This window comes from Lonchura striata, chromosome Z (assembly GCF_046129695.1).
Source record: "Lonchura striata isolate bLonStr1 chromosome Z, bLonStr1.mat, whole genome shotgun sequence".
Lineage (NCBI taxonomy): Eukaryota > Metazoa > Chordata > Aves > Passeriformes > Estrildidae > Lonchura > Lonchura striata.
The window spans coordinates 1,745,816-1,772,858 of record NC_134642.1 but is presented as its reverse complement, the minus strand read 5'-3'; the positions used below and the strand labels follow the sequence as shown (position 1 = coordinate 1,772,858).

The 27,043-nt window shown below is 44.6% G+C and overlaps 1 protein-coding gene across 2 annotated transcripts in view; it reads right to left on the bottom strand.

The window, feature by feature from the left end:
- Positions 1 to 5,531: 5,531 nt before the first annotated feature.
- The window catches only part of DYM (dymeclin), a 210,415-nt gene continuing 188,903 nt past the window's right edge, over positions 5,532 to 27,043 (bottom strand). For both annotated transcript variants that reach the window (XM_031507418.2, XM_031507419.2), the window contains one exon: positions 5,532 to 8,022. In XM_031507418.2, coding sequence (XP_031363278.1) covers positions 7,873 to 8,022 — 150 coding nt within the window. In that variant the 3' untranslated portion in view covers positions 5,532 to 7,872. The remainder of the gene's footprint in view (positions 8,023 to 27,043) is intronic.

Below are 27,043 nucleotides of genomic sequence, written 5' to 3'. Positions count from 1 at the left end.
TTCTGGTCCCCAAGGGTACATCGCAGGGCTGGGGCACTGACTGGGGAGGTGTAGCAGGCCATTATTCCCAACTTCATGAACCCAAATCTGGGCTCCAGACCAAAGGAAGAAGTCCTAGATCTGCCAGCCAGGTTTCTGCAAGCCGTGATTTAGACCATTTGAGGGATGCTCTCCATCCCACTTTATCTTTTCTGAGGGAGGAGGTAGGGTCAGGGTCTCCCAAAGCATGGGCAGCTGCTCCTCTTGCTGCTGCTGCTGCTGCTGCACACCAGAGAAGTGAAAGATGGGATTCTGAGGACCAGCTCTGAATTGTTTGGACCTGAAGAGGACTGTCAGCCCTTGAAGATCACCAGAGCCAGGTGTGATGCTGGAGCACTCCAGTACAAACAAGGCTTTTGCTGTCTGCTGACTGCAGGGCAGCCCAAGGCCACAGGGGATTTCAGGCCTGTGTTAGAGGGAAAGATTTGGAACTTGATGCCCAAGGCTGGGGTTGAGCTGCTCTGGCATGAGGGTTGGGGAAGGAAGGGATTTCTTTCTGGCTCTTAATTTCATCAGGAGCAGAGGGTTATACAACAGTGGGGCAGATGGAAATGTCACAAGAGCGAGGCTGGTAGCTGCACAAACACAGCTAATCTGCCCCCACTTAATGCTTGTAGCCACAACAAAAACACGTGGCACCAGGTAACGGAGCAGGTGAACCTGGCACCAGCAGCCTCCAGGCTCGGGATGTGCTGTCCTGATCCCCCTGCACACCCCAGAGCCTGCAAAAACCTCGTGTCACCTCAAAGTCCTGCCCCAAATGCAGTTGAGATGTCACTTATGGCCACTACTTTGTGTCCATTTCCTCTGGTGGTGTTCGACAGGGCACACACCCAAACCCTGGCAACGCTGTGATCTCACTCAGGGCCCTCCATCACACAGGGTGGTACATCAGAAAGGGGCTCATTTTATAGATAATAAATCATAAAATCAATCATAAATAACAGTGATGTGCCATTTTGGCATGTGTATGTGTAAATACCTGTCTCTGTGTAATTGTACTGCATATACACATGTGCACAATATGCACATACATATGGGATGTGGGGAGGGAAGGAAGGAAGGAAGGAAGGAAGGAAGGAAGGAAGGAAGGAAGGAAGGAAGGAAGGAAGGAAGGAAGGAAGGAAGGAAGGAAGGAAGGAAGGAAGGAAGGAAGGAAGGAAGGAAGGAAGGATGCAGTTTATGAGCCCTCTCCATCCCACCTTCACCAGGGCCACTTTCCTGGCCCAAATGTTCTCTACCAGGAAGGAGGAGAAGCCAAGCAAGGAGACAAAGGTGGCCTGTAGTTTATGGCTGTTGTTTAAGTCAATAATATATTGATTACAATTTTGTGGGCTAAAAGCTTGACCTTTTAAAGGGCAATTGGTGCCTGTGAGATTTGATTTAGGAGAAAGATAATAATTTAAACTTAATTTTCACTTTGTGTTTCTTCTGGGAGAAGCTTGCAAGACGGTTTTTTTTTTGTGTGGGGTGGGGGAAGGTGAAGGTTTTTTCTTGGACCCATCACAAAGAGTTTCATTTCAGGGTGAGAATATTTCTGTTGGTTGTCTCTGCTCCACTGCTCACCATGCAGAGACATGGACAGGACACAAGGCACCAAGCAGAACATTTATTCCGAAGCCCAGCCCAATAAATATAACGGATACTGAATATCCCACATCAAGGAAGGATGGCTTTCCTCCCTCTAGGAACAACCTGACCAAGGAAACAACACACAAGGCTGTTTTAGGAAAACCCCCACATTTTTAGGCCTTCAAGAACCTGTTTTGTAAAAGGCTTTGAATCTGCAGACACAGTTTTGCCCAAGTGGTTTATTCCCATTATTCTCAAGCTGATACAGTCCATAAACAGGGATAGACAGCTCTGGTGGGGCAGAGCACTACTGGTCCCCTGCACCCCAAGCCCTACACCCAGCAGGATTCATGGAGGGGGGCACTGCAGACTGGATGCAGGGGAGAGGGGATGGACCCTGACAACAGCTCCAGGTACAAAAATAGAAGCAGCAGGCCAAGGACAGCTGTTCCTAGTTTAAGTTCCCAGTTTTTAATAAGCTGTTTTGTTCTTTGAAAAGCATTTTTTTGTTGTTTCATAAATAGGAGGAGGGGCCAGGGTAGCATCATCGGGACGTCACCTACTTTGTCACTGCTCCTCTCCAGATCCTCAATTGTCCCTGGGTGCCACCACATTCAGGGCTTTCAGCAGCACAAAGTGACTGCAAAGAAGACTGAAGTCTGCCATTTAGTTTGCCAAGACATCTGGCAAAAACATTATGTACAGCTGAACATTTCATCACGTCTGCCAAGACATATTCATTTTGGATTAATTTTAAGACAATTTTTAAAGTGATGATGAAGGATTATGCCGTGCGCTTCAGCAGCATTAAAAAAAAAGAATAATTTCTCCTCTTTAAGTCTCTCATTCAAATTGTCCCAGTTTGGCAGCTCCACGGTGCTTTGGAGTCATGATCTGAAGGGATTCACCAGTAGTGACATTTTCATTTATCTGAGTACGTGTAAGTGCTGTCACACTCCATGGGTGGCAGAGCATCCAACACCAAACACTCCTTGGGGGTAATTCACGTGCAGGCAGCACAGCCCCAACATCCGAAATGCACCCACCAGCGATAACCCAGCATCAGTGACTGAATGAATATGAGCTGTAGTCTCAGCTGGAACCTCGCAGTTTGGGGTTGACTGCCCTCAAAGTGCAAAGCATTTCTACAGAGCTGTTCCTCCAGGGACACCCCCGGTATTCCCAGTGAAGGGATACCAAAATCTGTAGTCAGAGGCTTGCAAAGGAGGGATGCAGATCATGGGTTGCTGCTTTTGAGTAAGCCCACGCAACTCTGCAGCCATTTCCATGGCCCCATCAATATCTCTGGGCACCCTGTGCCAGGGCCTGCCCACCCTCCCAGCCAGCAATTCCTAATTCCCAATCTCCCATCTGTGCCTGCCCTCTGGCAGTGGGAGCCATTCCCTGTGTGCTGTCCCTGCCTGCCTTGTCCCCAGTCCCTGTGCAGCTCTCCTGGAGCCCCTTGAGGCCCTGGCAGGGGCTCTGAGCTCTCCCTGGAGCTTCTCTTGTGCAGGGGAACAGCCCCAGCTCTGCCAGGCTGGCTCCAGAGCAGAGGGGCTCCAGCCCTGGGATCTTTAAATTCCCTTCTAACCCAAACACTGTAATTACTTTAAATTACCATCTCCACTGCCCACGGCACCTCCCTGCCCTGCTCCCTATGAGTTGCTGCTCCCAAAGTCACACCAGGAAGTTCAACTCCGCCGCTGGGGTCAGTGGAGGTTGCAAGAGCTGCCCTTCTGTCTGTGAAACACCATTATCTTCAGCTGTTATCAGGCAATGAGCACTGCTGGTGACGTGTGCTGATGTCTCATGCAGGAGGATGGCCTGGAGCACTCCTCTGGTGATGTCACAGCAGCCTGGGGATGTCCTGCCAACAGGCTCCTTCCCTGAAAGTGAAAAGAACAGGGAAACTCCCAGCCTGGTGATCCTTTCGCTGAACCCTTCACACACATCTGGGTGTCATGATTCGCCTGTGCAAAGGCACCATCAATGAGTAACTCCTAAGAGTTAAAAACTCAGCCTTCTGCCCAAGCCCAGAACAATTCCCAGCCCCATCCAGCCTAACTCCACAACCAACCGTGTGGCATCTGGGACACCCTGCCCGGACAGGTCAGTCTCCAGGGACACCTGCACCATGCCCAGAGCTCACAGCCACCACGGCTTCTGCCAGGACCTGTCCAGAGCTGAGCCTGCAGAATCAAAGGGCTCAGGATGAGGCTGCTGTGTCTTGCTCTCAGATGTGCAGCTGTTACCTTAAGCACTGCTAGCTAGCAATAACAGACAATAAATATGGTAATAGTAACTCCCTTGAATCCCAAAATTAACAATCCAGCACAACAGCAGCTGGGATGCTGGATTTTTCAGTATTGCCAGTTCCAATGGTATGAATTTTAAGGTACGGTGGCCAAAGGGGAAATGGGTAGAAATAGGAAAGGATTTTCAGTGGTCAGGTGATTCTAGGAAGTGAAATATATTAGAAAAGTCCTGCTCTTCCAGCACAGAAGGTGGAGATTTTGCAGACCAAGCCCAGTCAATTACAAGAGAGCCTGGGGCTGACTAAATATGTGATTTGACCTTTACTTGGCTGAATTAGACAACATATGCAATGATAAAACCAGTAGAAAAGGTTGTACAAAATCTTTAGTTTCCAAAGAAGGGAGGGGAGTTGTTTGCTTCTTCCTTTCCTGTTTAACTGGTAGATCAACAATCTAGTGGCACGTACAAAACAGCTTGGGTTTTTTTTCCTCCCCGTACCTTGCCAATACTCTTTGGTTTTAGGCTATTAGGGTCAAGAAACGCCAGGAAATCTGTCAGGTTTTTGGACTGCTTTGGCAAAGTGAATGATGCCCAATGCATTTATCTCTTCCAGCCCCCCCCACCCCCGTCTCACTTTCACAGCAAGATCAGAGTTTCACTCCTCTGCCTGAGGGAGGAGGATTTCTGCCTCACCAGGGACACGTGCATGAGGCTCCACAACTCCCTCTTCACCAACAACTTCCACAGCAGCTGAGTTTCCTGCCTGTTTGGTCTTCTGGGAGGGATGGTCCTGAGAGCAGACCTGCCTTCTCCTGCCCAGCCCTGAAGTGATGGATTTCCTTCTCCAGAGCTGCTCAGGGAGCCCAGGCTGGTGGTGACATCAGTGATCAGCACTCAGAGCAAGAATATTGTAATATATTCTCAGAATGGTTTGGGTTAAAACCCATCTTGTTCCACCCTCTGCCATGGGCAGGGAGTTTCCACTGTCCCAGGCTGCTCCAAGCCCTGTCCAGCCTGGCCTGGGACACTTCCAGGGATCCAGGGACAGCCACAGCTGCTCTGGGCACCCTGTGCCAGGGCCTGCCCACCCTCCCAGCCAGCAATTCCTAATTCCCAATCTCCCATCTGTGCCTGCCCTCTGGCAGTGGGAGCCATTTCCCCTTGTTCTGTCCTTCCCAAAGTCCCTCTCCAGCTGTCTCCTCCCTACATGCAGGTACTTGAAGGCCACAGTCAGGGCACCCCAAATATGACTGTGGTCAGGAGAAGGTCCTGGTGCAACACCCACCCCACACCCCAAAACCAGAGACACCATCAGCTGAAATGGACAGGAAAGGGAATCTGAGGGTGCAGCAACAGGTCTGGTCTTGTGTGGACAACCCTGTCCCTCCCTTGCTTCACCCATGACTGTGTGTTCCCAGTGCCCCTCCTGGCCATGGCCACTGACCATTAAAGCTGAGCTGGCCAGAGGTGACATTCCACATGACACTGCAGCATGACATGTTCCTTCTTTTACCAGACACTCACTTGAACACTGATTTACTTTATACAACCAAATAAAATTACATTCTTCTTGGCTGTGCATCATGGAGGACATTATAAAACCTCCATCAGGTTGGGCCTGATGACCACGCCAATACCCGTGACATAAAACACACCACCATGTATTTACGCTTTAATATTTTTTATTTTTGTAATTATGCATAATAAATCTTTCACACAAAATAATGAAAAGGATCCCTAAGGTGAAGGAAAAAAAATGAAGTATTTGTGACTCTACCAGACTGCAGATGTCAGGACACTGCCAGGCCCACGTCACGCTCCAGCTCTTGGGAGAGCCAACGGGGCCAGCATGGTTTTCTGCCTAAATCTTGGTCTGGCTCTGCTGTTTTGGCTTCAGATGGTAACTCCAGCTGTTCCAAACCAGCTGGGACCCAGGAGCAGGGTGTTTCATGGAACACACAGGGAAATTACGCCATCAGAACAAACCCTCTGCACCTTAGGGTCACCACACAGGAAGACAGCAAGAGAGAATTTTCTGTGTGACACCGATGTTGGTTCCGCAGCTGTCAGACCTATTCTATCAGACTGCTGCTTTATGCACTCCTCTCTTGTAGAAGCCCTTTCACAGACACATCAGGTTTTCTGCAGCCTGACACCTGGCTGAGCAGTGTCTGCCCTGGCAGGGCCTCTCTGGTTCTGCTCACCCTGGAGTGTTTGAAACAGATGAACACTGAGCCAGCCCAGCAGCTTTAGGATCCACGGTTTAAAAGTGCATCTTCAGACTGACCTTTCCAAATCTGGGCAGCCCTGTTGACTCACAAACACTCTTAGTCTTTTAATAAAGACAAAATTACAAATCACTACAGTAACCAAGAATAGTTATCCCCTTTTGACGTTTGCTTAAAGACCAAAACAAAACAGAATAAATCCAAAATACAGATCAACTTATGTGCAGCTCAGTCATGGTTCATTAATTTCTCCTATTTGCCTAAGAAAACACTGCATCTCCAGTCTTACCATCGTCTTGTCTCAAAAGCTTCTGCCATTTCAAAGTTCTAAATGCTCATGGGCTCTATATATCCCTTTGCAGCTATATTTAAATAAATTTGGAAAGCCTTTTTTTCTTTTTTAATAAGCCAGCATTTCCATTTGTGTAGGACTCAAATGGACTTCTGTCTCTAAATAAGCAGATAAAAGGGAAGTACAATCTTAGCACATCCTTCAGAGGGATGAAACGGTGCAAGAAATTCTATTTAAAGCCATTCAAAGGACTTTCTGAAAGCAAACGCACCCAATTCCTCAGGTCAACAAACAGAACATGCTGGAGCAGGCAGTGAATACAGAGGGTTGCCACGCATCTTCAAGAACTAATTCACTGAAATTGAAGTTTTGGCATGCAATGCACTGCTGACAGTCCCCCACACAGCAGCACGTGGGACGAGGAGAGTGGGTGCACATGTGTGCAACAGGCATCCCCAAAATATGATCCCCACTTTGAAAAATGAGATTTCTTTCAAAATCACACCACTTCTTTTGCTTTTCCTACTGCTGAAACAGGTATATCAGGAAAGGGCACTTGAAAACAACCAAAAAAGAGAGTATTATTCTACATTCAGATAAATTTATACTTCTGCCATAAAACTTTAAAAGCCAAGAGGAGGTTTTCAACACAGAGTTTTGTCAAGGATCCCCAAAACACACTGTCACCATTACGCACAGATTTACAGGACACTGGTCTATTTTACAATCTTGCAATTATTTTCTTTGGGCTATTTTTTCACCTCTTTCCTTACACGTTCAATTTCCAGGAACAATTTTGCACAGGAGCACAGAAAAACAAGTCTGTAAGGGACTTGACTCCAAAAGCAGGTGTTTCTTGCCCTCTGGAGAGTATTTGTCAGTCAAACAACAACAACAACGAAAGACTTGCTATTGAAAATCCTCCCACAAACATCTAAATCAAGTGTTTTGAATCTGCCTGGGAGCTAACCTGATTAGGATGCTGTTTGCTTAGTTCCCTGGGATGACAGCATAGACAGCAATTTAAGGGCTGCAGCCTTGACAGTGCCACAGAAACGAAGGGCTGTGAGTGGAAACAAGGATTAGGTAACGACCATCCCACGGCAGCATCCAAGAGACCATAAAAAGCTTGACCCAAGGAAGCTGCCCGCTTGAAAGAGCCAAAAGTACAAACACTGCTTCCAAGTCAAAGCCTGCAATCTCATTTAGCCTGTTACGTTAAAAGGACGATCAGGTTGTGGTTGGTAGTAACATCATACCCCATGTGTAAGGCCTCATTTTCATCAGACAAGCTCTAGGTTACGGACTATAAACACAAGGTTGCCTACAAGCCATCAGTGCCCCACACCAGTCTGTCCCAGCATGAGGCTGGGCTGGACACTGGCTCTGGGGTCGGAGGGGGCAGTTGGAGGGGGTCAGGTTGGAAGGGGAGCAGAGGTTCAATTCCTGTAGGATGGAGCAGGGCTGGCCTGGCCGGGGTATCCCTCAGCCCGAGTCCATGGTGAAGAGCTGGATGTCACGGGGGTTCCAGTACAGGGCCACAGCAGAGTTGTACACCAGGGACCACACGTAGGGGATGAAGAACTCCTCAGGCTGCTCCTCCTCCACGTACTTAAACTTCAGCTCGGGGAACTTCTGCAACAAGAAGCCAGAGTTCAGTGAGGGAAGGTTTGCATGTCTGCTTACAAACACACGGCCCACATAAACACTGAAGAAAGAGGTTTGATGTAAAAAATAATGGAAAGAACTAAACCATTAGAACCCAAGGAAAATATTTATAGGATAAAGAGATCATTTGTAATTTCTTCTTTGAATCAAATGCTACATTAGCATATTGTAATCGAGCCTTTTACTGTTGGTCACAATCCATCTGCCTGTTAACAGACTGAACACGTGAATCCTTTACAAAGCACAGAGGTCTTAAGGAAAATTCATTTTTAGCAGCCCTTCAAAAGCCTTCTTGCTTGTGCATGTACAAAAGTCTTTATTGCATTTTCCCTTAAAAAAAATTTTGTGATTAATTGTACTTGGCTCCTTAGCAGGAGAATCCTCTGAAAAGGCTGAAAGCGTAAACACAGTTTATGGTCTCATAGGATCACAGAATAACCCAAGTTGGAAGGGACCCCAAAGGATCACCCAGTCCAACTCCTGGCCCACAGACCCCCCAGCAATCCCACCCTGTGCATCCCTGGCAGCGCTGTCCAAAGGCTCCTGGAGCTCTGGCAGTGCTCATTCCATGGCCCTGCACAGACATCCCAACAATCCCACCCTGTGCATCCCTGGCAGCGCTCTCCAAAGGCTCCTGGAGCTCTGGCAGTGCTCATTCCATGGCCCTGCACAGACATCCCAACAATCCCACCCTGTGCATCCCTGGCAGCGCTGTCCAAAGGCTCCTGGAGCTCTGGCAGTGCCCATTCCATGGCCCTGCACAGACATCCCAACAATCCCACCCTGTGCATCCCTGGCAGTGCTGTCCAAAGGCTCCTGGAGCTCTGGCAGTGCTCATTCCATGGCCCTGCACAGACATCCCAACAATCCCACCCTGTGCATCCCTGGCAGCGCTGTCCAAAGGCTCCTGGAGCTCTGGCAGTGCTCATTCCATGGTCCTGCACAGACCCCCCAACAATCCCACCCTGTGCATCCCTGGCAGCACTGCCCAAAGGCTCCTGGAGCTCTGGCAGTGCTCATTCCCTGGGGAGCCTGGGCAGTGCCAGCACCCTCTGGGGAAGAGCCTTTCCCTGATATCCCACCCAAACCTCCCTGGCACAGCTCCAGCCCTTCCCTGGGTGCTGTCCCCAGTCACCAGAGAGAAGAGACAGACATGCTGCAACCTCAAGTTCCCATTTTTCTCATTTTTTCCCTCCCAAAGCAGTGCACACTGCAAACCCACCAGGTTCACTGTTGTTAAGTGCATATTTTGGAAAGAGCTGAGTCTACTTTTGTATTGTGTTCCTCACTTTATCCACTTCTAAATGTTGCCTGTGTCTGAGCTTGGCAGAGTCTCAGGCAAAAGCCGCATTACAATGATCACTGGGGTAAGATAAAACATGACCCATTTTATTATTTATAAGGCTGTGGCTAAGACTAAGAATAAACTCCACTGTGTGACATGATCAGAACAAGCACAGCAATGGCTAAGGAGCCTCTTTGCCCATTAATAATGAAGGGATTCCCTATCCTATTTCTTGAGCTCAGTGTCCTGTTTCCTTAAGGGTACAAGAATTCTGGCTGGATCAGTCTCCTTTGAGGGGGCATTTCTTGGACACTTGGTTTTCAGGGTTAGGTATTTAATTTCTATGCTCCCATGTTATTTATACTCTTGGAGTCAGAAAACATGCACACTTGTAGAAAAGTTGTAGAAAACATGTGGATGTGGCACCTGGGGACATGGGTTAGTGGTGGCCTTGGCAGTGCTGGGAGGACAGCTGGATTCCAAGATCTTGGAGGCCTTTTCCAACCTAAAGGATTCTGCACTATCTCTGTTCAAGGAACTGAGGCAGCTAAAAGTTAAGGTTGTTAAAGGCTCTTCTGCATCTAACCCCTGTTGAGTTCAAAGCCCAGAATCTCAAAGGTACATCAGCAAGTTTAATTTCCTGTGTCAGACACGCAGTTTGTGGTAGAGAACTCTCCCACAGCTGTCCTGTGCATCTAAACCACCTTCTAGCACCTCTCTGCAACCTCTCTTCTCCAAGTCTGTTTTCACCAGCCTGTTTAATCTTCTGCATCACTTTGGCTTTTTCACTCTTACAGGCATACTCACCCCCACCTCTCACTTCAGATCTCCCAGCCTCCTGCCATACCAACTCCCTTCCATTGCATCCTTATCTTCTCTCTTTAGCATACTTTTCTCTTTTGTACTCACCCAACCTTTCTTTTCTCACTGGCCTTGTGAGATCCCCCTTTTCATTAACATTCTCTATCCCTTCCCAACTCAGCTCCAAGTTCTCAAGTTGACCCTGTCTTCCCCCTCTGCTACCCCCCTAACTGAGCCCTCATGTATATTTTCATTAGTATTTATTTTTTTGAAAAGCCCTGACATTCTACTCTGTTTATCCTCAGTGTAATCTTCCCCACTTCCTTCCAAAACTTCCTGGCTTGTGGTCAGTGTAGACAGGAGCATGTTCTGTTCAGCACTGCATCAGCAGAATGAATGGTTCGACCTCACGATTACACCATGGCAACACTTCCAGCCAGAGGAGTCTTACACAGCTGCCACTCTTCACCCCAGGGGTGGCATGCTTCACAACAGGGATGCAGCCCATGGTAGCCCTCTGGGAGGGAAGGAGGGGAAAGTGATTAAAGATTTTAATTTGAATTGAATTAAACACTGCTTGCTTTTTCACCTTCAGGTCACAGATGCAGCTACTGGCTTTGCAAACATTCTTGGCAGTAGCCTGGGACTGTTCTTGGGCTCTTGGGCAGCTTAAAAACCATCATCAGCCTTAGAACAATAGGCAAAATTACATCAGAAATTCCAACAGCTGCATCTGAGATGATTAGGTCTTGCTATCCCATTATCTCTCAGCTAGAAGGGCAGCATAAAATGGCTCAGGTAGCATTCATATTTTCAGGCAATAAGCCATGCATTGATTTTATTATTTAGCCTCTCTTCAGGCTGATCAATGATGCCATTTATTGCAATCGTACCATAGCAATTTAATAATCAATTTCAGATTAAAGGCTGTAACTCACTGCAGTCAGCCTGGACTCTCTGACACTCAACATATCCTTTGAACAGCCTGGGGGGTGTCTTGGAAATGCAGACAAGGAGAATGAGATTTTTAAGGAGAGCAGTAATACACACTGCCACTACATATACACAGTTTTGATTGAGTCTGTATAAAAAGAATGTAGATAACATTAGGAGCGATGGATTTTTGATGGTCCACCTGAAGGCAGGCTCAGGACAGCTCAATGCATTGCTGATGAGACATGAAAACTCCATGTTTAGAACTCCAGGCCAGCAATTTAAACCCACATTCTTTAGATGACTGCAATGACCCACAGCTGTGTGCTGGCCATGTTTTCTTATTAATTTAAAATGAGAAATCCTAGAGGATTTCTCATGGAGAGAACTGCACCAGTATCTTTGGGGTGTGGATGCAGCACTTGGGAATATGGTTTAGTAGTGAGCACAGTCCTGCTGAGTTAATGTTTGAACTCGATGATCTTAGAGGGCTTTTCCAACCTCAATGATTCTATGATGTAACTTGCAAGATTAACCATGGCAGCCATCCACTGCTGAGATAAAAAACTACCCACACTGTTTCAACTAACAGGGTGTTCACTGAAAACAGAATTTGTTAACAAACAAAATCATCAAAAGTTTCTTCGTTATGAGAATGACTTTTAAACTATTTGTAATAGCAGGATTTAAACACCAGGTAAAAAGCTTGATCAATGTGAAAAAGCTTTAAGATTTTCAAAAAGCTTTTCAAGATTTTCAGGTGACAGTCTGAGGAATGTCTGAATTCATATTTGTGTGATTTGTCTCCTGTGCATCCTGCTTCAAGGGAGAGATCAAGAGCTGCAGACACACAGGAGTTGACACTGTAAAGCAACCAGGCCACATGGGTCTCAGGGCACTCCCAGAAATAACCCAGCCAGCACTGGTGTGGACTTTATAATGGTTAACAAAATTGCCAAAGTGGCATGTCAAACCTGCAGTGCACAAATCTATTTTCTTCTGCCTTGCTGCTGTTGTGTCCAACTTACTTCTGGAAAAACACTGGAACCCTAGCTGGTGACACTCCAATGAACCAGATTTTTAGCACCACTTAAAAAGAGAGACTGTGCAAAGGCATCTTAAATGGCAATCTTATTGATAGAGGAAAAGCCTTGGAATTTCATCCCTTTTTTCCTTCACTGCCCTGTTTATTTGGATGGATGGTGTGGAAGGGTGGAGTCCCTCTGCTCTGGAGCCAGCCTGGCAGAGCTGGGGCTGTTCCCCTGCACAAGAGAAGCTCCAGGGAGAGCTCAGAGCCCCTGCCAGGGCCTCGAGGGGCTCCAGGAGAGCTGCACAGGGACTGGGGACAAGGCAGGCAGGGACAGCACACAGGGAATGGCTCCCACTGCCAGAGGGCAGGCACAGATGGGAGATTGGGAATTGGGAATTGCTGGCTGGGAGGGTGGGCAGGCCCTGGCACAGGGTGCCCTGAGCAGCTGTGGCTGTCCCTGGATCCCTGGAAGTGTCCAAGGCCAGGCTGGATAGGGCTTGGAGCAACCTGGGATGATGGAAGTTGTCCCTGCCCATGGCAGGGCATGGAATGAGATGAGCTTCAAGGTCTCTCCCAGTCCAAACCCTGTTTTGATCCAATATACAACAAAGTTCACTATTTAAATTACTGAACTCCTTGCCTTGACATAAACAGGTCCATTGGAGCTATTATTTGCGTTTCTTTCTACCCCATACAGGGACCAACAGCCCCAGATATTTTCAAATAAACCAGCCTGAGAAAGTCCTTGAAAACGCGAGAGACAGACATAACATTACGGTTTGAACGGCACAGTTTAAATACAGACATCACTTATCAGCTCCGGTGAATCACCCCACCACATCACCCTATCTTGTTTTCTTCTGCCAGACAAAGCAGAAGTCAGATTTTGTGGTTGGGATGAGGGTACAAACGAGACAGACCGAGAACTTTGCAGACTGTCTGCATTGTCAATCACATGATTAGATGAAAAACCACGGGAAGTCCTATGAACAGACACAGAACTGAAGTGCTGTAACTCACCCACCACAGAGGTTCAACAACATTGGGGAGTTTCGTAGGTTTTTTTTTTTTTTTTTTTTTTTTTTTTTTTGTTTTGTTTTGTTTGTTTGGTTTGGTTTGGTTTAGTTTTTTTTCAGTTAACGCTGAGGAAGGGAACATCACGGCCAGTGCACCTGGCCCTGCTCCAGGCAGCTCAGTGGCATCTGAGCTATAAGGCTTGAGCCATACATTAAATAAAACATCCCCTTCCCTCCAAATGAACCCTCAGAGCTGCTCTCAGGCTACAGTATTATGTCAGTGAAGATCTCCACTCAGATAACGCAGGCAAGGGCAGATGGAGCTGCTTTAAGAGCAATGTCTTTGCTTCTTCCCTGATCTAGATGTTCTGCTGGATGAAAAGCAGCATTCATCAAAGATACGGGGCAGTCACTGTGGAAAATAAAGAAATTAAAGAGCTGGAGAAATTAAAAAACTGGAGAACCCTCTTTTCCTCGAGTTCTGGTTGGAAACTCTGGTTTCTGAAACAGCAATCAAGCACGAGTCAGTGTTTTCAAAAGCAGGTGACTCTTTGAGCAGAGAAGTGCTGTTTTCAAAGGAGTCTGAACACATTTGAGAGTCAAATTCATGTGAACTTTACATCAATCCAAAGCTTCAAAGTCTTTCTGAAAATGGGATTTCTCTGTGTTTGAAAGGCTTACCATGAATCCTGTTTGGTAACCTAATGACTTGATGGCAAATTACGTGTTTCATATAGTTTCTGCTAAATATAGCAGTATTGCCTGTAGAGCATCTGTAGGATTGGACCTCATTAGCAAAATACATCAAATGGCAGGGGAAAAAAAGAGGGCTCAGGTTCAGCACTGTACCAAGCCTCTATTATCGGGTCTATAGTGAATATTTACCCCAGCAAGGATTGCCCCTAAAACCTGCCTTGCACCAAACATACCAATATGGGAGAATTTTGGGCAGAGGAATGACACCTGTATTTGACTGCTCAAAGTCCTCAACGCCACTTGGAACTCTGGTCCCCAAAATACCAATCTAAGTCAAATTAATGGCTAAGGATCTTGAAAACAACTCAACAAGCATGCCTGGCACTTTGTAAATGGTATGGATACATAGGTATATATGGAAACATTGATATATTTGGGTTTTATATAAATAGAAGGACTTGAGTTCTTTAGCAGACTACAATTTGTGGAAGAAAATGTCTCAGTGCTTGCTCCAAGATACTGACAGATTGAATTTTTGCAATTATTTAGTTCTTGTGGGGTGTTAAGACTGTTTAATCTTTCTCAGGTTCTGTTTGTTGTCTGTGGTGCTTCTCTTTGACTTCAGACAGAAAGTGTGTGGCTCTGGTGCAGTACCTCTATGGGCTACACCACACCTGCCTGATACCATCTTTTTCTCCTCCTAGGGTTCACAGCACAGAGGATGATGGTGGGGAGATGAAGGAAGCAAACAGGAAATGTGCTAGACTAAGTGTGAGCCACACATCTTGTTCAGAGATCTGCCTAAGGAATAGGTGCAAACAGAAAGGCGGTAAAGAAAACGGGGGCTCAGAGCATGGCAGAGAGGTGGAAAAAGAAACAGCAAACTCAGGGTAATAAGAAGTTCAAAACCATCTGTGCACAAGCTAAATATAATAAGTATATTACATATTATTTAATAAATACATATTAAATGCAGTAGTATTTATTATAATAGAATTTTGAAAGTTTACGGAACTACACAAACTGTAGTAGACAACAACATTGTTCCCAGGGAGCAAAATTCCATAATACAAGTAACCCACATTCTAATGGGTCACAATCTTCCAGGTCCAGGAGGGTAGGGGAATTAATCTACAGAGAGAACTGTTTCAGCAAGTTTCATTCATATGTGATTTTTGTTTTCAGATCTCTTTGAGTAAAGGTTTGTACAACTACAGCTGCAGGAAAACAAATGCTCAGCAGTGAATTTTCAGTGTCAAATGTGAACTACTGCCAGAGGAGCAGACGTGTCTCTGGTCAGAGTTCAGCAATTACCCATTTTTTCATAGAGTACTGAGAAGTCAGGTCATTTTGGGAAAAATCAATCAAACAGTCCTGCCTAGATAATTATTGGTGAAAACACAACGATTTAACGAGTTAAATATTTGTGGCAAACCTGCCAGAGCACAAAGCTTTGCAAGGGTACCATAAGAAGGCTGCTTTTCTGTCTGGAATAGAATGGCAAATAATCAGAGCTTTAGTCCTAGAAATTCAGAGATACAAACATACATACACTTGTTTCTTTTCCTTCCAGGAAAGGAGTATTGCTGATAAATGTCAATACCCCAGATTGTGCCATTTTTGTCTTCATACCAGGCTGTTATCTGCATGGATTCCAAAAGCAATATATGAATGTATATATCTGAGCTTAGGACAAGGTCAGGTACCCATTTCAGGATCTGCTGGGTTCCACACCAGAAACACCCAGAAACTCTGGGCTACTTCTAGAAAGCACAAGAAAATAAACTGGACCACTGGTCAGCAGCTATAAAGACAGGCTGGCAGAGCTGGGGCTGTTCCCCTGCACAAGAGAAGCTCCAGGGAGAGCTCAGAGCCCCTGCCAGGGCCTCAAGGGGCTCCAGGAGAGCTGCACAGGGACTGGGGACAAGGCAGGCAGGGACAGCACACAGGGAATGGCTCCCACTGCCAGAGGGCACGCACAGATGGGAGATTGGGAATTGGGAATTGCTGGCTGGGAGGGTGGGCAGGCCCTGGCACAGGGTGCCCAGAGCAGCTGTGGCTGCCCCTGGATCCCTGGGAATGCCCAAGCCAGGTTGAATGGGGCTCGGAGCACCCTGGCACAGTGGAAGGTGTCCCTGTCCATGGCAGGGATTGAAATGCAATGAGCTTTAAGCTTCCTTCCAACCCAATCTAGTCTAGGATTCTGTGAAAATCCCTCAATCTCTTAGTTTGGGAAAAAGGGATATCCCTGCTCAGCTTCAGAGATTCTGTGTCTTCCTGGATAAATTTTGGAATGAGAGAAAGATAACCAAGATGAACGACTGAACCAAACCTGTGTATCACACACTGTTAAGTATCATTAATCTCTACATACATTTTATGCATTATACGTTTATACTCACAGTCCAAGGATTCACAGCTCTAATTAGAATTTGCTTTCCCTGTTAGGATTGTTCTCAATGCCGTGTTGTCTAGATGGACACAGGTCTTTCCAGAACATTTCCAAGAGGACTGCTCAAAAAAAACTAGGAGCCAGACTTATTGTCAGACCATGAAAACAGAAAACAACAGGAACACTATGAGGACATTTGCAACACTGCAGAAAAATACAATACATGTTGGCCTTACCAAATAAAAAGAAAAGAAAGTGACTGATGTATGTAATTACACTTGAAGCATGAGTATGAAGGCAGGATGTGTAAATGAGGTACCATCAACAAAAAACAGAACTTTCATTCACTTCAGGGCTTAACCTGAAAGAACAGTAATTCTCAGAAAATATAACTCTACAATACAGTGGCCTTTTAGAAGAAAGAACATTGGTCTGAGCAAAATATGAACAACCTCAAAATGACAACAATTCAAACAAAGGATGTTTTTCACATTGAAAAAAAACCTTATCAAGAAGAGGGTTAAACACATGAAATGAACAAAGCTACTGACCCAGCTGACAGAAACAGTTCTAGTCCTGACCTCGCTCAAGCACTTGTTATGTACATACACCAATCACTCAGATAAATAAGTAAAATCCTTTGTGTGCTTTTGAATTTAGGGAATTAAAATTTGAAAAACCGAATAATCCCTGAACCCATTTCTCAGTGGCATTAAAGGGCATCAAAGCACATATGGGGATGAGTCTATCAACAAACAAAACTTTTATGGATATGAAGCGGACATATAAGCCTTTCCTACCACGAGATTTGCAGAAAATGCACATTTCATAAGAGCAGTCCCTATTTTTACCACTGATAAGGAAGATGCAAATAAGTTTAAGCCCTGGCTTCCTGTGCTTCAGCTTGCAAGCCATTCGTCTCTAGATAAATGTGCAAGGCTTTACACAACCATGAAAAACAGTAGGTTTTCAGCAAACATTTTTGTTAAAACTGAAGCGCGTTTAAATCACTCATTCACTGACATCTTTATATAGAAGACTTATAGACCTGCTAACAAAAGGTTACAAGATTAGAATAGATTTTAGATGCCTCAGCTCACAGTTAAGACCATAATGCTTTAGCAGTGCCCTCAAAGAAGGGTTTAGAAATACACAAATTTCCAAAATCTCAGAATGAAACCCCACATCTTATGTAGACCTTCTAAACCCCAAAATACCACTCACTTGCCAAACAAAGCTGATTCAAGGCTGTATTTTTTTCTTTCCAGAATTTTACGAGTGAGATTTGAACAACCTGGAAGATGTCCCTGCCCATGGCAGGTGGTTTGAACAAGTTGAGCTTTAAGGTTTCTTCCAGTTGAAAACATTCAGTGTTTCTATGAATTCTGCCACTTTTCAAGTGCGCAAAAGGTAAAGTTTAAGAAATTGGCAGCAATAAATGAGTTGGGAACATCTCATGAGGAACAACTCCTTGAAGGTCTCAAATCGGGCAAAAGCTCAAGTTGTCCTAAGTCCATACATGCACACGCACTGTTTGGATCACCCTGCAGAAGACAGAAAAGGTATTTATAAAATCTAGGAAGTAAGAGAAGGCAGGGGAAGATCAGTTCTGCAGTCAACCAGATCTAGAGCAGATAACAATCCCTGGAGGGATTTAAAAGCTGTGTGGATATGGCTCTTGGGGACATGGATCAGTGGTAGCTTTGGCAGTGCTGGGAGAATAGTTGGACTTGATGGTCTTAGAGGACTTTTCCAGCCCAAATGATTTTGTGATTCTATGATCTGTGAGATCCTGAGATGCTTGCTGCCTCCAGAAAAAAGCTCGTGGTGCTCTCAGAGTACCAATATCACCTGGTTAGTGGGAAACCCTTATTTAAAACAAATAAATAAACAACCATGTTTTATGGTTCAGGACTTGTCAAACACCAAAATAATTCTTCCCAGGCAATTTGATTATTTGCAACAATGTGGAAGAACTCAAAGGATGGTGAAGCAGGGTTGGGAAAGCAAAGTCTGCTCTTGAAGATATTGTAAGTGAAGGCAGTAGAGAAGAATTAAGTTGTGTATCTGCACAAAGTCTGCTTCAATTTCTGGATAAAAATGACAGCTCTATATTCGGATCTATATTCAGATCTATATTTGTCAGCCTTTTTTAAACACAAAGCCAATACTATAAATGCCCAACAATATTCCACTTCTCATGTTAGAGACAACCATCTGCTAATTATTTTCTGAAAAGCAAGACATATGTTTACATACGTTTAGTCTAACTGATATAATTTATTAAACTTCTTCTACCAATAAGGAAAAACTCACTGGAAAGGGTTTAAATGGGCCTATGAAGTGCATGAACGATGGAAGCTTTGCAGAAAAGAACCCTGCAGATAATGAATGTATACTAATATGTGTAGCTATATATTAAAAGACATGGAGAATTTGCTCTAGACAAATCTTACAGCCAATTACATATTTTACATTTCAAGCAGTGAGTGCTACTGTTTAAGCCAGAGCAGTTGTTTTGACTTTGATAGCAGACTAGTCCAAAATACAAGGAATGTTGTTTATCATGGAAATGCTTTGTGCTCCAGATAACATCACGGATGGCTGCCCCACCTAGGCTACGGCACCATCCCACCGTCCTGAAACAAACCCCAGATAAACCTCTCCCTGCTGTCCAACTTTGACTCCCACCAGAGATCCAGCTGTTGTGCAAAATCAGCAACACAAAGTGAGCAGAAAGTGTTGGATATACATGTGATAGTGAAGGAAAACTACTGGACTTTAAGGACATGACCCACACTTTCACATTTTGGTAAGGTCACTCTGGCACTTTGCCTTGATGCCAGAGGGATGCACCTTGGGAACCCTCTATGGACAATGTACATATCCTGACCCAGTAACCATTAATATATAAATATTACCCTTTTCACACTCCTTTATTTTTTTTTTTTTTTTCCCGTAGGACTGTCATGCCAAGGTTTAGATTATTCTTCCACCCAGAGAAGGAGCTGGAGATTTTATCATCTGACTCAGACCCACATGGTGCTTGCTGATGGAGAATGTGACCCATCTATGGAATTTCCAGCACTCACCTCTCAGCTCTTCAGCATCTGAGTTGGGAAGGGACTGAAGCACAATAATAAGCCCCACTAATTTCACAGTTTTAGGATTTTTCCTCTTGCAAACTATTATATGACCTTTTCCTCCTCTAATACAATCTTGGATAATCCACCAGAACCACAAAGGATTGAGAGGTCAAAATGCTGCTTTCATTTGCCTGTTTCTTTCACCCCAAATCTAGAGTTACTACCATGTCACAGTTTTGTTTTCTCATTTATTTGTGTAGCACATATTCCCCCAACACAAAAGGTGGCAGGAGAAGAGCACAGTGATTCAGTTTGCATACTTTTCCAGTGATGAGGTCCCAGACATGCTTTCACTACATATTGGTTCAACACTGCCTCCAAAACATCCCGCCAAGCCAAAAAGAACATTCCTTCAGACAACTGGGACCACGCTCCTCTCCGTTATCACTGTACAAGGGTTGATGCACTGCCTAGACCTTGGCTTCGTGCATCAACCAGAGAAACAAGGTCCATTCTCCCAGATGAGCTAAACACCTTTCATTTGCGTCCTGGGGGCTGACATTTACAGCGTGTTTCATGGTGTGGAGGGCTCCTGGAAGGTCGTTAGACAAGGTTTGAGTTTTCCTTCTCAGCAGCCACAGAACTGAGGCCCGCGCCGACATCCTGCTCCGGTCTCTCCCACCCAGCGCGGCGGTGGGGCCACATGCCAAGCCCAAACATCCTCCCCCACCCCCAGCGCCCACGGAGGAAGACCTCCTTTTGATTTTGTACTTTTTAATCTGAGAGAGCCAGGCCTGTAAATATTACAAAAAATTATAACAATGACTTAAGAACAGAGACAGACTCGCTGTCACCAACTGTTAACTCTCAGATCAGGGCAGCCTAGGAAGTGGACCCTTATCTGCCTGAAGCTCAGGACGTGCTGACTAACACCCTTATTGAGCCGGCAGACCTTTGGCTCCCTAATCTCCCCAAACTGGAAAATGTACACCCCAGTGGATATACTCCCTTCTTAAGTATTTCAAGCCTCTGCAAAAAGACAGCCTGGGCTGCGAGATGAGCAGTGCTGCCCTGCTGCATGCAGGAAATCCCATTTATTTGTCTTGAGGAGTGAAATGTCAAGTGACAGCAAAACCTTTCCAGCCACAGCACACAGTGCCAGACTGCAGCCTTATCTCTGCCAGAACTGCCAGCCAAGGAGCTGGTGCCAAATTTGTATGTTTGCACAGTAATTTTGTGAATGTGGACTTCACAGCTTTATAAAAAAAAAATGCTCTAATGCCAAGAGTCCTGTGAAGACAAACCAAAATCAGGGGAGTTGTGTTAATCTGACCTCAACAAACAACCAGGATGCCTTTTCTGAAATGGATTTTTAGGTTGCTCATTCTATGCTATATTTTATACTATATTTCCATTATAATAATAAAGATTGTGATAGCATTTTCAAATTAGGCATTGAAAACATGCCTTTATAAATGATACAGGCAAACAGTGTGTATAAAGGAGAAAGGCTAAGTATGAGCAGGACAAGGATTCCTTCAAGGTGTTAAGACCTCTTTACAAATTTTGAACCTGGCCAACTGGGCAATCTCTTTGACTGTGTGAGTACAGGAGCTGACTGCAAAAGAGATCTAAAGTAGCACTCTCCTATAGTAAAACTGCATTTTTTCCCTAATCCAAACAATCACCCAAAATCTGAAAAAAGGGCCCAAGTGAGTTGCTGTTTCAATCATGAATGAAAATTACTTGTGTTTTCTGTTTCACTGTGCTTTAGACACAGCATTTCCATATTTGTTTGCCTTCACTGACACTTCACTTGTATTTAGACTTATTCTGGTAAAGACTGTCTTCAGGACATGAATCAAACATTTCTACAGAACTCCCCACCTCAGGTTGGGGAATTCTTTCATAAATGCTATTATGCTCCTTTGTTATTGAACCTATCTGCCCCTTCTTCCCTGTGCATTCAGGCCAGGTTTTTTTACCCTGGAGACAGCAATCAACCTTTGCTGGTCTTAGCTCAGGAGGATGGAGCTTGGCAAGTCCTGGTGAGGCAGATAAGCACCAGGAATTCAAATAAAGTTTTGCTGCCTGACTGTGCTCAGAACTACAGGCACCACTTGGATCTCATGTGTCTTACACTAAGGACAACATGTAAGCTGAAGGTCTGTGCTCTCCTCCCGCTCTACTCCACAAATATAAAATTTCCTTCTATGTTTTGGAGCTGCCAGTCTCCCGTAGACTTGAGAGACCTTCCCTATCTTCCCTACCCAGAACTATCCAGCCTCTGGTTTCCCATCTATAAAAACAATCTTTGCTGTGGTTTTTGATAGCTCACATGCTGCAGTGAAGGAAGGGAAATCTTCCTTGTGGAGCTTTGGATGCTGCTGCTGCAGAATCATCAAGATGGGAAATTCTCATCCCACTGCTACATGCCTGTCCTCAAACCCCAGCTCATAACCCACAGGTTGGTTGCTGTCCCCACAGTTTAAACATCAGAGCAATGGCTTTCAACTGGCAGAGGGCAGGGTTAGATGGCATATTAGGAAGAAATTTTTGGTTGTGAGGGTGGTGAGGCCCTGGCACAGGTTGCCCAGAGCAGCTGTGGCTGCCCCATCCCTGGAGGAGTTTAAAAGCTGTGTGGATGTGGCATTTGTGGGGGACAGGGTCAGTGATGCCTCGGCAGTGCTGGGAAATGGTTGGACTCAATGGTCTAAGAGGGGTTTTCCAGCTTATAGGGCAAGGAGAAAACCTGGGTAGAAGGGAGCACAGTACAGTCTGTTAAGGCACAAGAGTCAACATGAGGACCCAGTCAAGAAAAATCAGCCTTGAGCTTTTGTGAGCTCAACAGATTGTGGGTTTAGAATTAAATCTTATCATAAACCCAGCCTAAATCCATGTGGACAGATTCAATATTATCATCTGATACTTCAGAACATCTACAGCTACAAAAAAGGCAGGGTGGTCTAGACCAGCTGCCCTCCTAACACCAGAGACCTCAGCAGTGATGATGACAGATAAGAGAAAACCCCTGCTTGGCCAGGAAAAAGCCATTTCATCTCTAATCATCCTCGGCAGGAACAAACAGCCTGTAAATCAACTGGAGAGAAGCTTTGCAACTTGTACAAAGGTTGTGACAAAATTAAACTCTGTATGGGAATGCAGCGGACGCAGCCATCAGCTGACAAAGTACATCTCTTCCTCATTCTCACTTCTTGGTGCAGTTGCTGTAAATATTCAAGACATTCCTCTGATTTATGCATTTAATTAGAAGATATCTGTAACATTCCTGCTGTTTACATTTAACCCAACACTGCAATGAAAGCTGTAATTTTGTCTGGGATTTATATTCTGTATTCAAACTTATTTTGATTCCTTGATTTAAACATACACACAGAAGTGAAAATGTGTCAAAATCATGAAAATGGAAGAGATTATACTCCATTATCTAGTTCATCTGTCATCCAGGGCAGAAATTTTCTGAGGACTGTTTTTCTCAATCTGCCACATATTATGGAAACTTAATTCAAAAGACTAATTCAGAAAAAACAGCTAAACCTTAAAAGGGAAAGAGCAATTGGATCAGCATAATTAAAAATTACATGATTTTTTCCTCCCTTTATCTTGTATTTAGTTGTCATAACTCATTAAATTTTGCACCTTTTGGGATAAAGTTGTTGGCCTATGACACATTATTTTATATTGTATTTAAAAAGTGGTTAATACTTATTTTTCTTGATGGAGGGGAGATAATGTGGGACTGTTCATCAAACAAATGAATAAACTCATTTTAAATGCAACTTTTTATGCTTTTCAGCTACTCTGCCTACACTGAAGGTTTGCAGTAGAGAAAGAACACATGGGTTGGAAATAGCTTTCAATTGAGCAGGGGAAGAAAGGGGTCAGGGCACTTCAGTGTAATTTTACTTTATTTTGACCAAAGTTGCAAGATATTTGGAAACAACACGTCATGTGAATGCAGTGCCTTTGGCACTGTACTTTTCATTGGACTCACAACATATGCAATGGAGTGAGGATAGGCTGCACAACACATGTGAAGCAGATTTAGTCACAGCAAAAAACGCAATAAAAGTATAGGGAGGCTTTCTAGGGAGGGAAAACTTTGGGAATGTTATTTAGCTTGAGCAATTGTACAGCTCTGAAGTGAGCAGGGGCTGGGCTCTGGCTGGGAGCCCTCCTGTAAGATGTGTTGGACAGGGAATTTTGGGCAGTTCATGAGTGTGGGGCTTCTGCCAATCTCCTGCAAAGCCAAAGCTCTGCAGCTTTGGGCAGGGAAGCTCTTCTGTTCTCTCTTTCAGAAAAAATGGGATCACCCTTGAAGGTTAAGAGAGTTCAAATGATGTGGCAGGCCAGCAGTTAGCAGAATGGAAGTAGCTTTGAAAAACATACACGTGCAGAGAGTTGTTTACCCAGGTCAGAGCTCTGTTGCCATGGGGAGTGACTTGGAAACTCTTGCACTGGTTTCCCATCCTCCTGTTTCTCCAGAGCTTGCTTTCTGCCTTGTACTTGGTATCTCTTTCTTGTAGCAGTTTCCTCAAACCAATGAAATCCGAGAATCTAATGTATCTGGTGTCAAACAAGAGATACACAGACTGTTTCATGTTATAATCTGAGTAAAGTTTAAATTTTTCTGCTCAAAGTCTCTTACTGGTGCCCTCCCTTCCTACAAAGTAAGAGAATCAGAGAATTTAGAATGGTTTGGATTTGAAGGGACCTTAAAGTTCATCCCATTCCAATCACGTGCCATGGGCAGAGACACGATCTAGGAGCAGCTTCTTTGGGAAACCTTGTGTCAGGCCCTTACCACACTCATAGTAAAGAACTCCTTCCTAATACCTAGTCTAAACATTCTTCTTCTAGTCTAAATTACCCTACCTTTCTAAGAGCCACTGAAAAATTAAATTTCGGGACTACTTTTTTATTTTTGAATTGCACAATTAAGTTAAAATAGATGCATGGACTGCCAATGCAGTGTCTGAAGAGCTCACATGAAGAGCTTACTGTTACCCTCTCTGGTTATTTCACATTCCAATAAAAAGCCAGAGTTCAGCTGTGGATAAAGAAGTATTTCACTAATATCTTTCAGCAATCCACAATCCATTTGGTGACTGGAGTTTGTGTGTCATCTCCTGACCCTTCCCCTTCACAAAGCCTGCAGACCACCTAACATTAGCTCTTCACCATTTACTGCCTTGTGCATGGATGCTCTTCCATGGACAGCAACAGGATGGTATACATTCCTAATCATGGATGACAGTTAGAAAATGTTACCAGTTACATCCTTCTCCTCCAAAACTTCACTCCTAACAACAATGGTTTCTACTCATCACAGCCCAACAGCATTCTCATGGCTAAGAACCAGCAGGAGCACCTTTCACTGGATGTGAGATGAAGATGCTGAATGGGTGCCTCGCACCCTGACTGTGTCACCAGTAGAGCACAACCAGATTCTTCTGATCCAAGGAAGGAGAAGGTCTTTGCAGTAGACTTCCCTTGTGTCCCTTACAGAAATATTTTTCTGCTCTCTACAGGTAGCATAAAGAATTACATAATTATTTCACAGAGTCATAGAATCCCAGAATGGTGTGGGAGGGACCTTCAAAGCTAATCCAGCGCCACCCCCTGCCATGGGCAGGGACACAGGTCCCATGTTGCTCTAAGCCCCACCCAACCTGGCCTTGGACACTTTCAGGGATGGAGCATCCTTCACCTCCCTAGGCAATGTGAACCAGTATTTTACCACTCTCATTATAAAAAGTTTCTTCCTTATACCTTACTCTGAATCTACCCTCTTTTAGTTTAAAATTTTTTACCCTTATCCTGAGCAAAAAAAAAAGAAACAAAGCCTCCTTTAACACCTCTTGTTACATTACACTACTTCATCTTCTAAAGCTTTTGCATGTAACTGCATGACTTTTCATCTGTTGCCTTAATGGGAGCTAGTTAATTACAACCCACAGAGTGCCACAGCCAAGGCTGAGGCATTATTCAGCTCAGCTGAGTACAGGGCTGTGACTGCAGTTACAGCTCTGCAGAGCAGTGAACTCCAGTCATGGCAAAGTGAAGAGCACCATGAGAGAGAAACAGTAAACTCCTGCACTGCTGATCAGCCTGCTGCCAGAATCGGTTTATTTTTCCTTTCCCATTTTTACTGGTTTGAAGAATTAAGTCTCAGAATCACAGTAGGTATCACTGTATTAATATTATTACATTTGCATTTATACAATTCAATTGTTACTGTTACCTAGTCCATGGTAGTACTGGCTGGGCAGGTAGGACCTTGTTATCTGCACATTTTTGTTTAAACTTTATTTTTTTTTTTAAACTGCTTTGGGATAGCCGAAACACTGCCCAGCCTTCTGCAGGAGACTAACCTGCATAACAGTATTATGGAATAGCTCTTTGGAAGCAGCTATAGTAAAACCAGGATAAGGTAATTTCATTCCAGTGCAATTGCTGGGCTTTGCAAAGAAAGCAATGACTCGAGAATGAAGTGACTGAATCCAGAAGGCAGCTTCCAGAAGGTAACTGGAATAATCTTCAGGGGTGGAGGGGACAGACAGTAAGCCTCCATGTAAATATTAGTCTCCATGCAGACAGCAGCTTGGGAATAGGAGTGTCCTGTGTTAGCCCACCCTTCATCCTCATTTTGGCCAATGCACCTCATTCCTGAACTGCAGAATCACTGTACTCCAGTCACTCACCCAAGCACCACCCTCCCAAGCTACCTTGGATTCTTGTGCAATACCCATCCTCTGATGCATTCCTTCATCCTCAAATGAAATGTGCTTCCCTGGACTTCAGTAAGATAAACAAGCATTCTGTATGAACAGGATGCATCTTTCCAAGAGAACTATAATCTAACTACAAGTAAAACATAAAGGAGAGAATAAAAACAGGCAACCTACTTGATTTAAAACTACAACTGCCAACACAACCCTGATACCAATGAAACCCTTACCAGTGCTTCTGAGAACCCTACATGTAAGGAGGCTTTCCATATTTGCATTTATATGATTTAGTTTTACTACCTATTATTCCAAAATTGTCTTTTTTCACCCAGTCTCTTCTCTTGTAAGTATTCAAGAAAATGAAGATTTTAAGCAAGCACTGAAGAAAGGCGCGGCTCTGGCTCAGATCTTCCAGAGAAGCTCTGGCTATCCCTGGATCCCTGGCAGTGTCCCAGGCCAGGCTGGACAGGGCTTGGAGCAACCTGGGACAGTGGAAGGTGTCCCTGCCATGGCAGGAGGTGACACTGGATGGGCTTTAAGCCTTTTCAACCCAAACCACTGGCTTGGTTCTAAACCCAAACCATGGTTCTAAAGGATTTGGAGCTTCCCCAGATGACAGTAAAGGTCTTTTTGGGATTGTGACAAGTTCACTCATTTTTTAACATATAATGCAAGTGGATTTGAGTGTTACTGGCACTCTGATGGCCTTGATCATCATCAGCCTCTCACTGACAGAATGAGAGATCTCCAAGCATGCACAGCCCTTAGCCATCGTGGCTTTCCTTGTTCACAATGGAAAGGACCAACATTCTTATGATTCTCAGAAGTATTTATGACATATTACTTTAAAATGGAAAATCATATTTATACTACTAAATCACAATTTTTTAAAAGCAAGGAATGCTCAATTTGTAATATTTTTACGTTAACTTGAGCTGCAGACACGGCTTGGAAAACATCTGAATTTTACGAGCCCTCAGTTATGTTGGTAACGAGG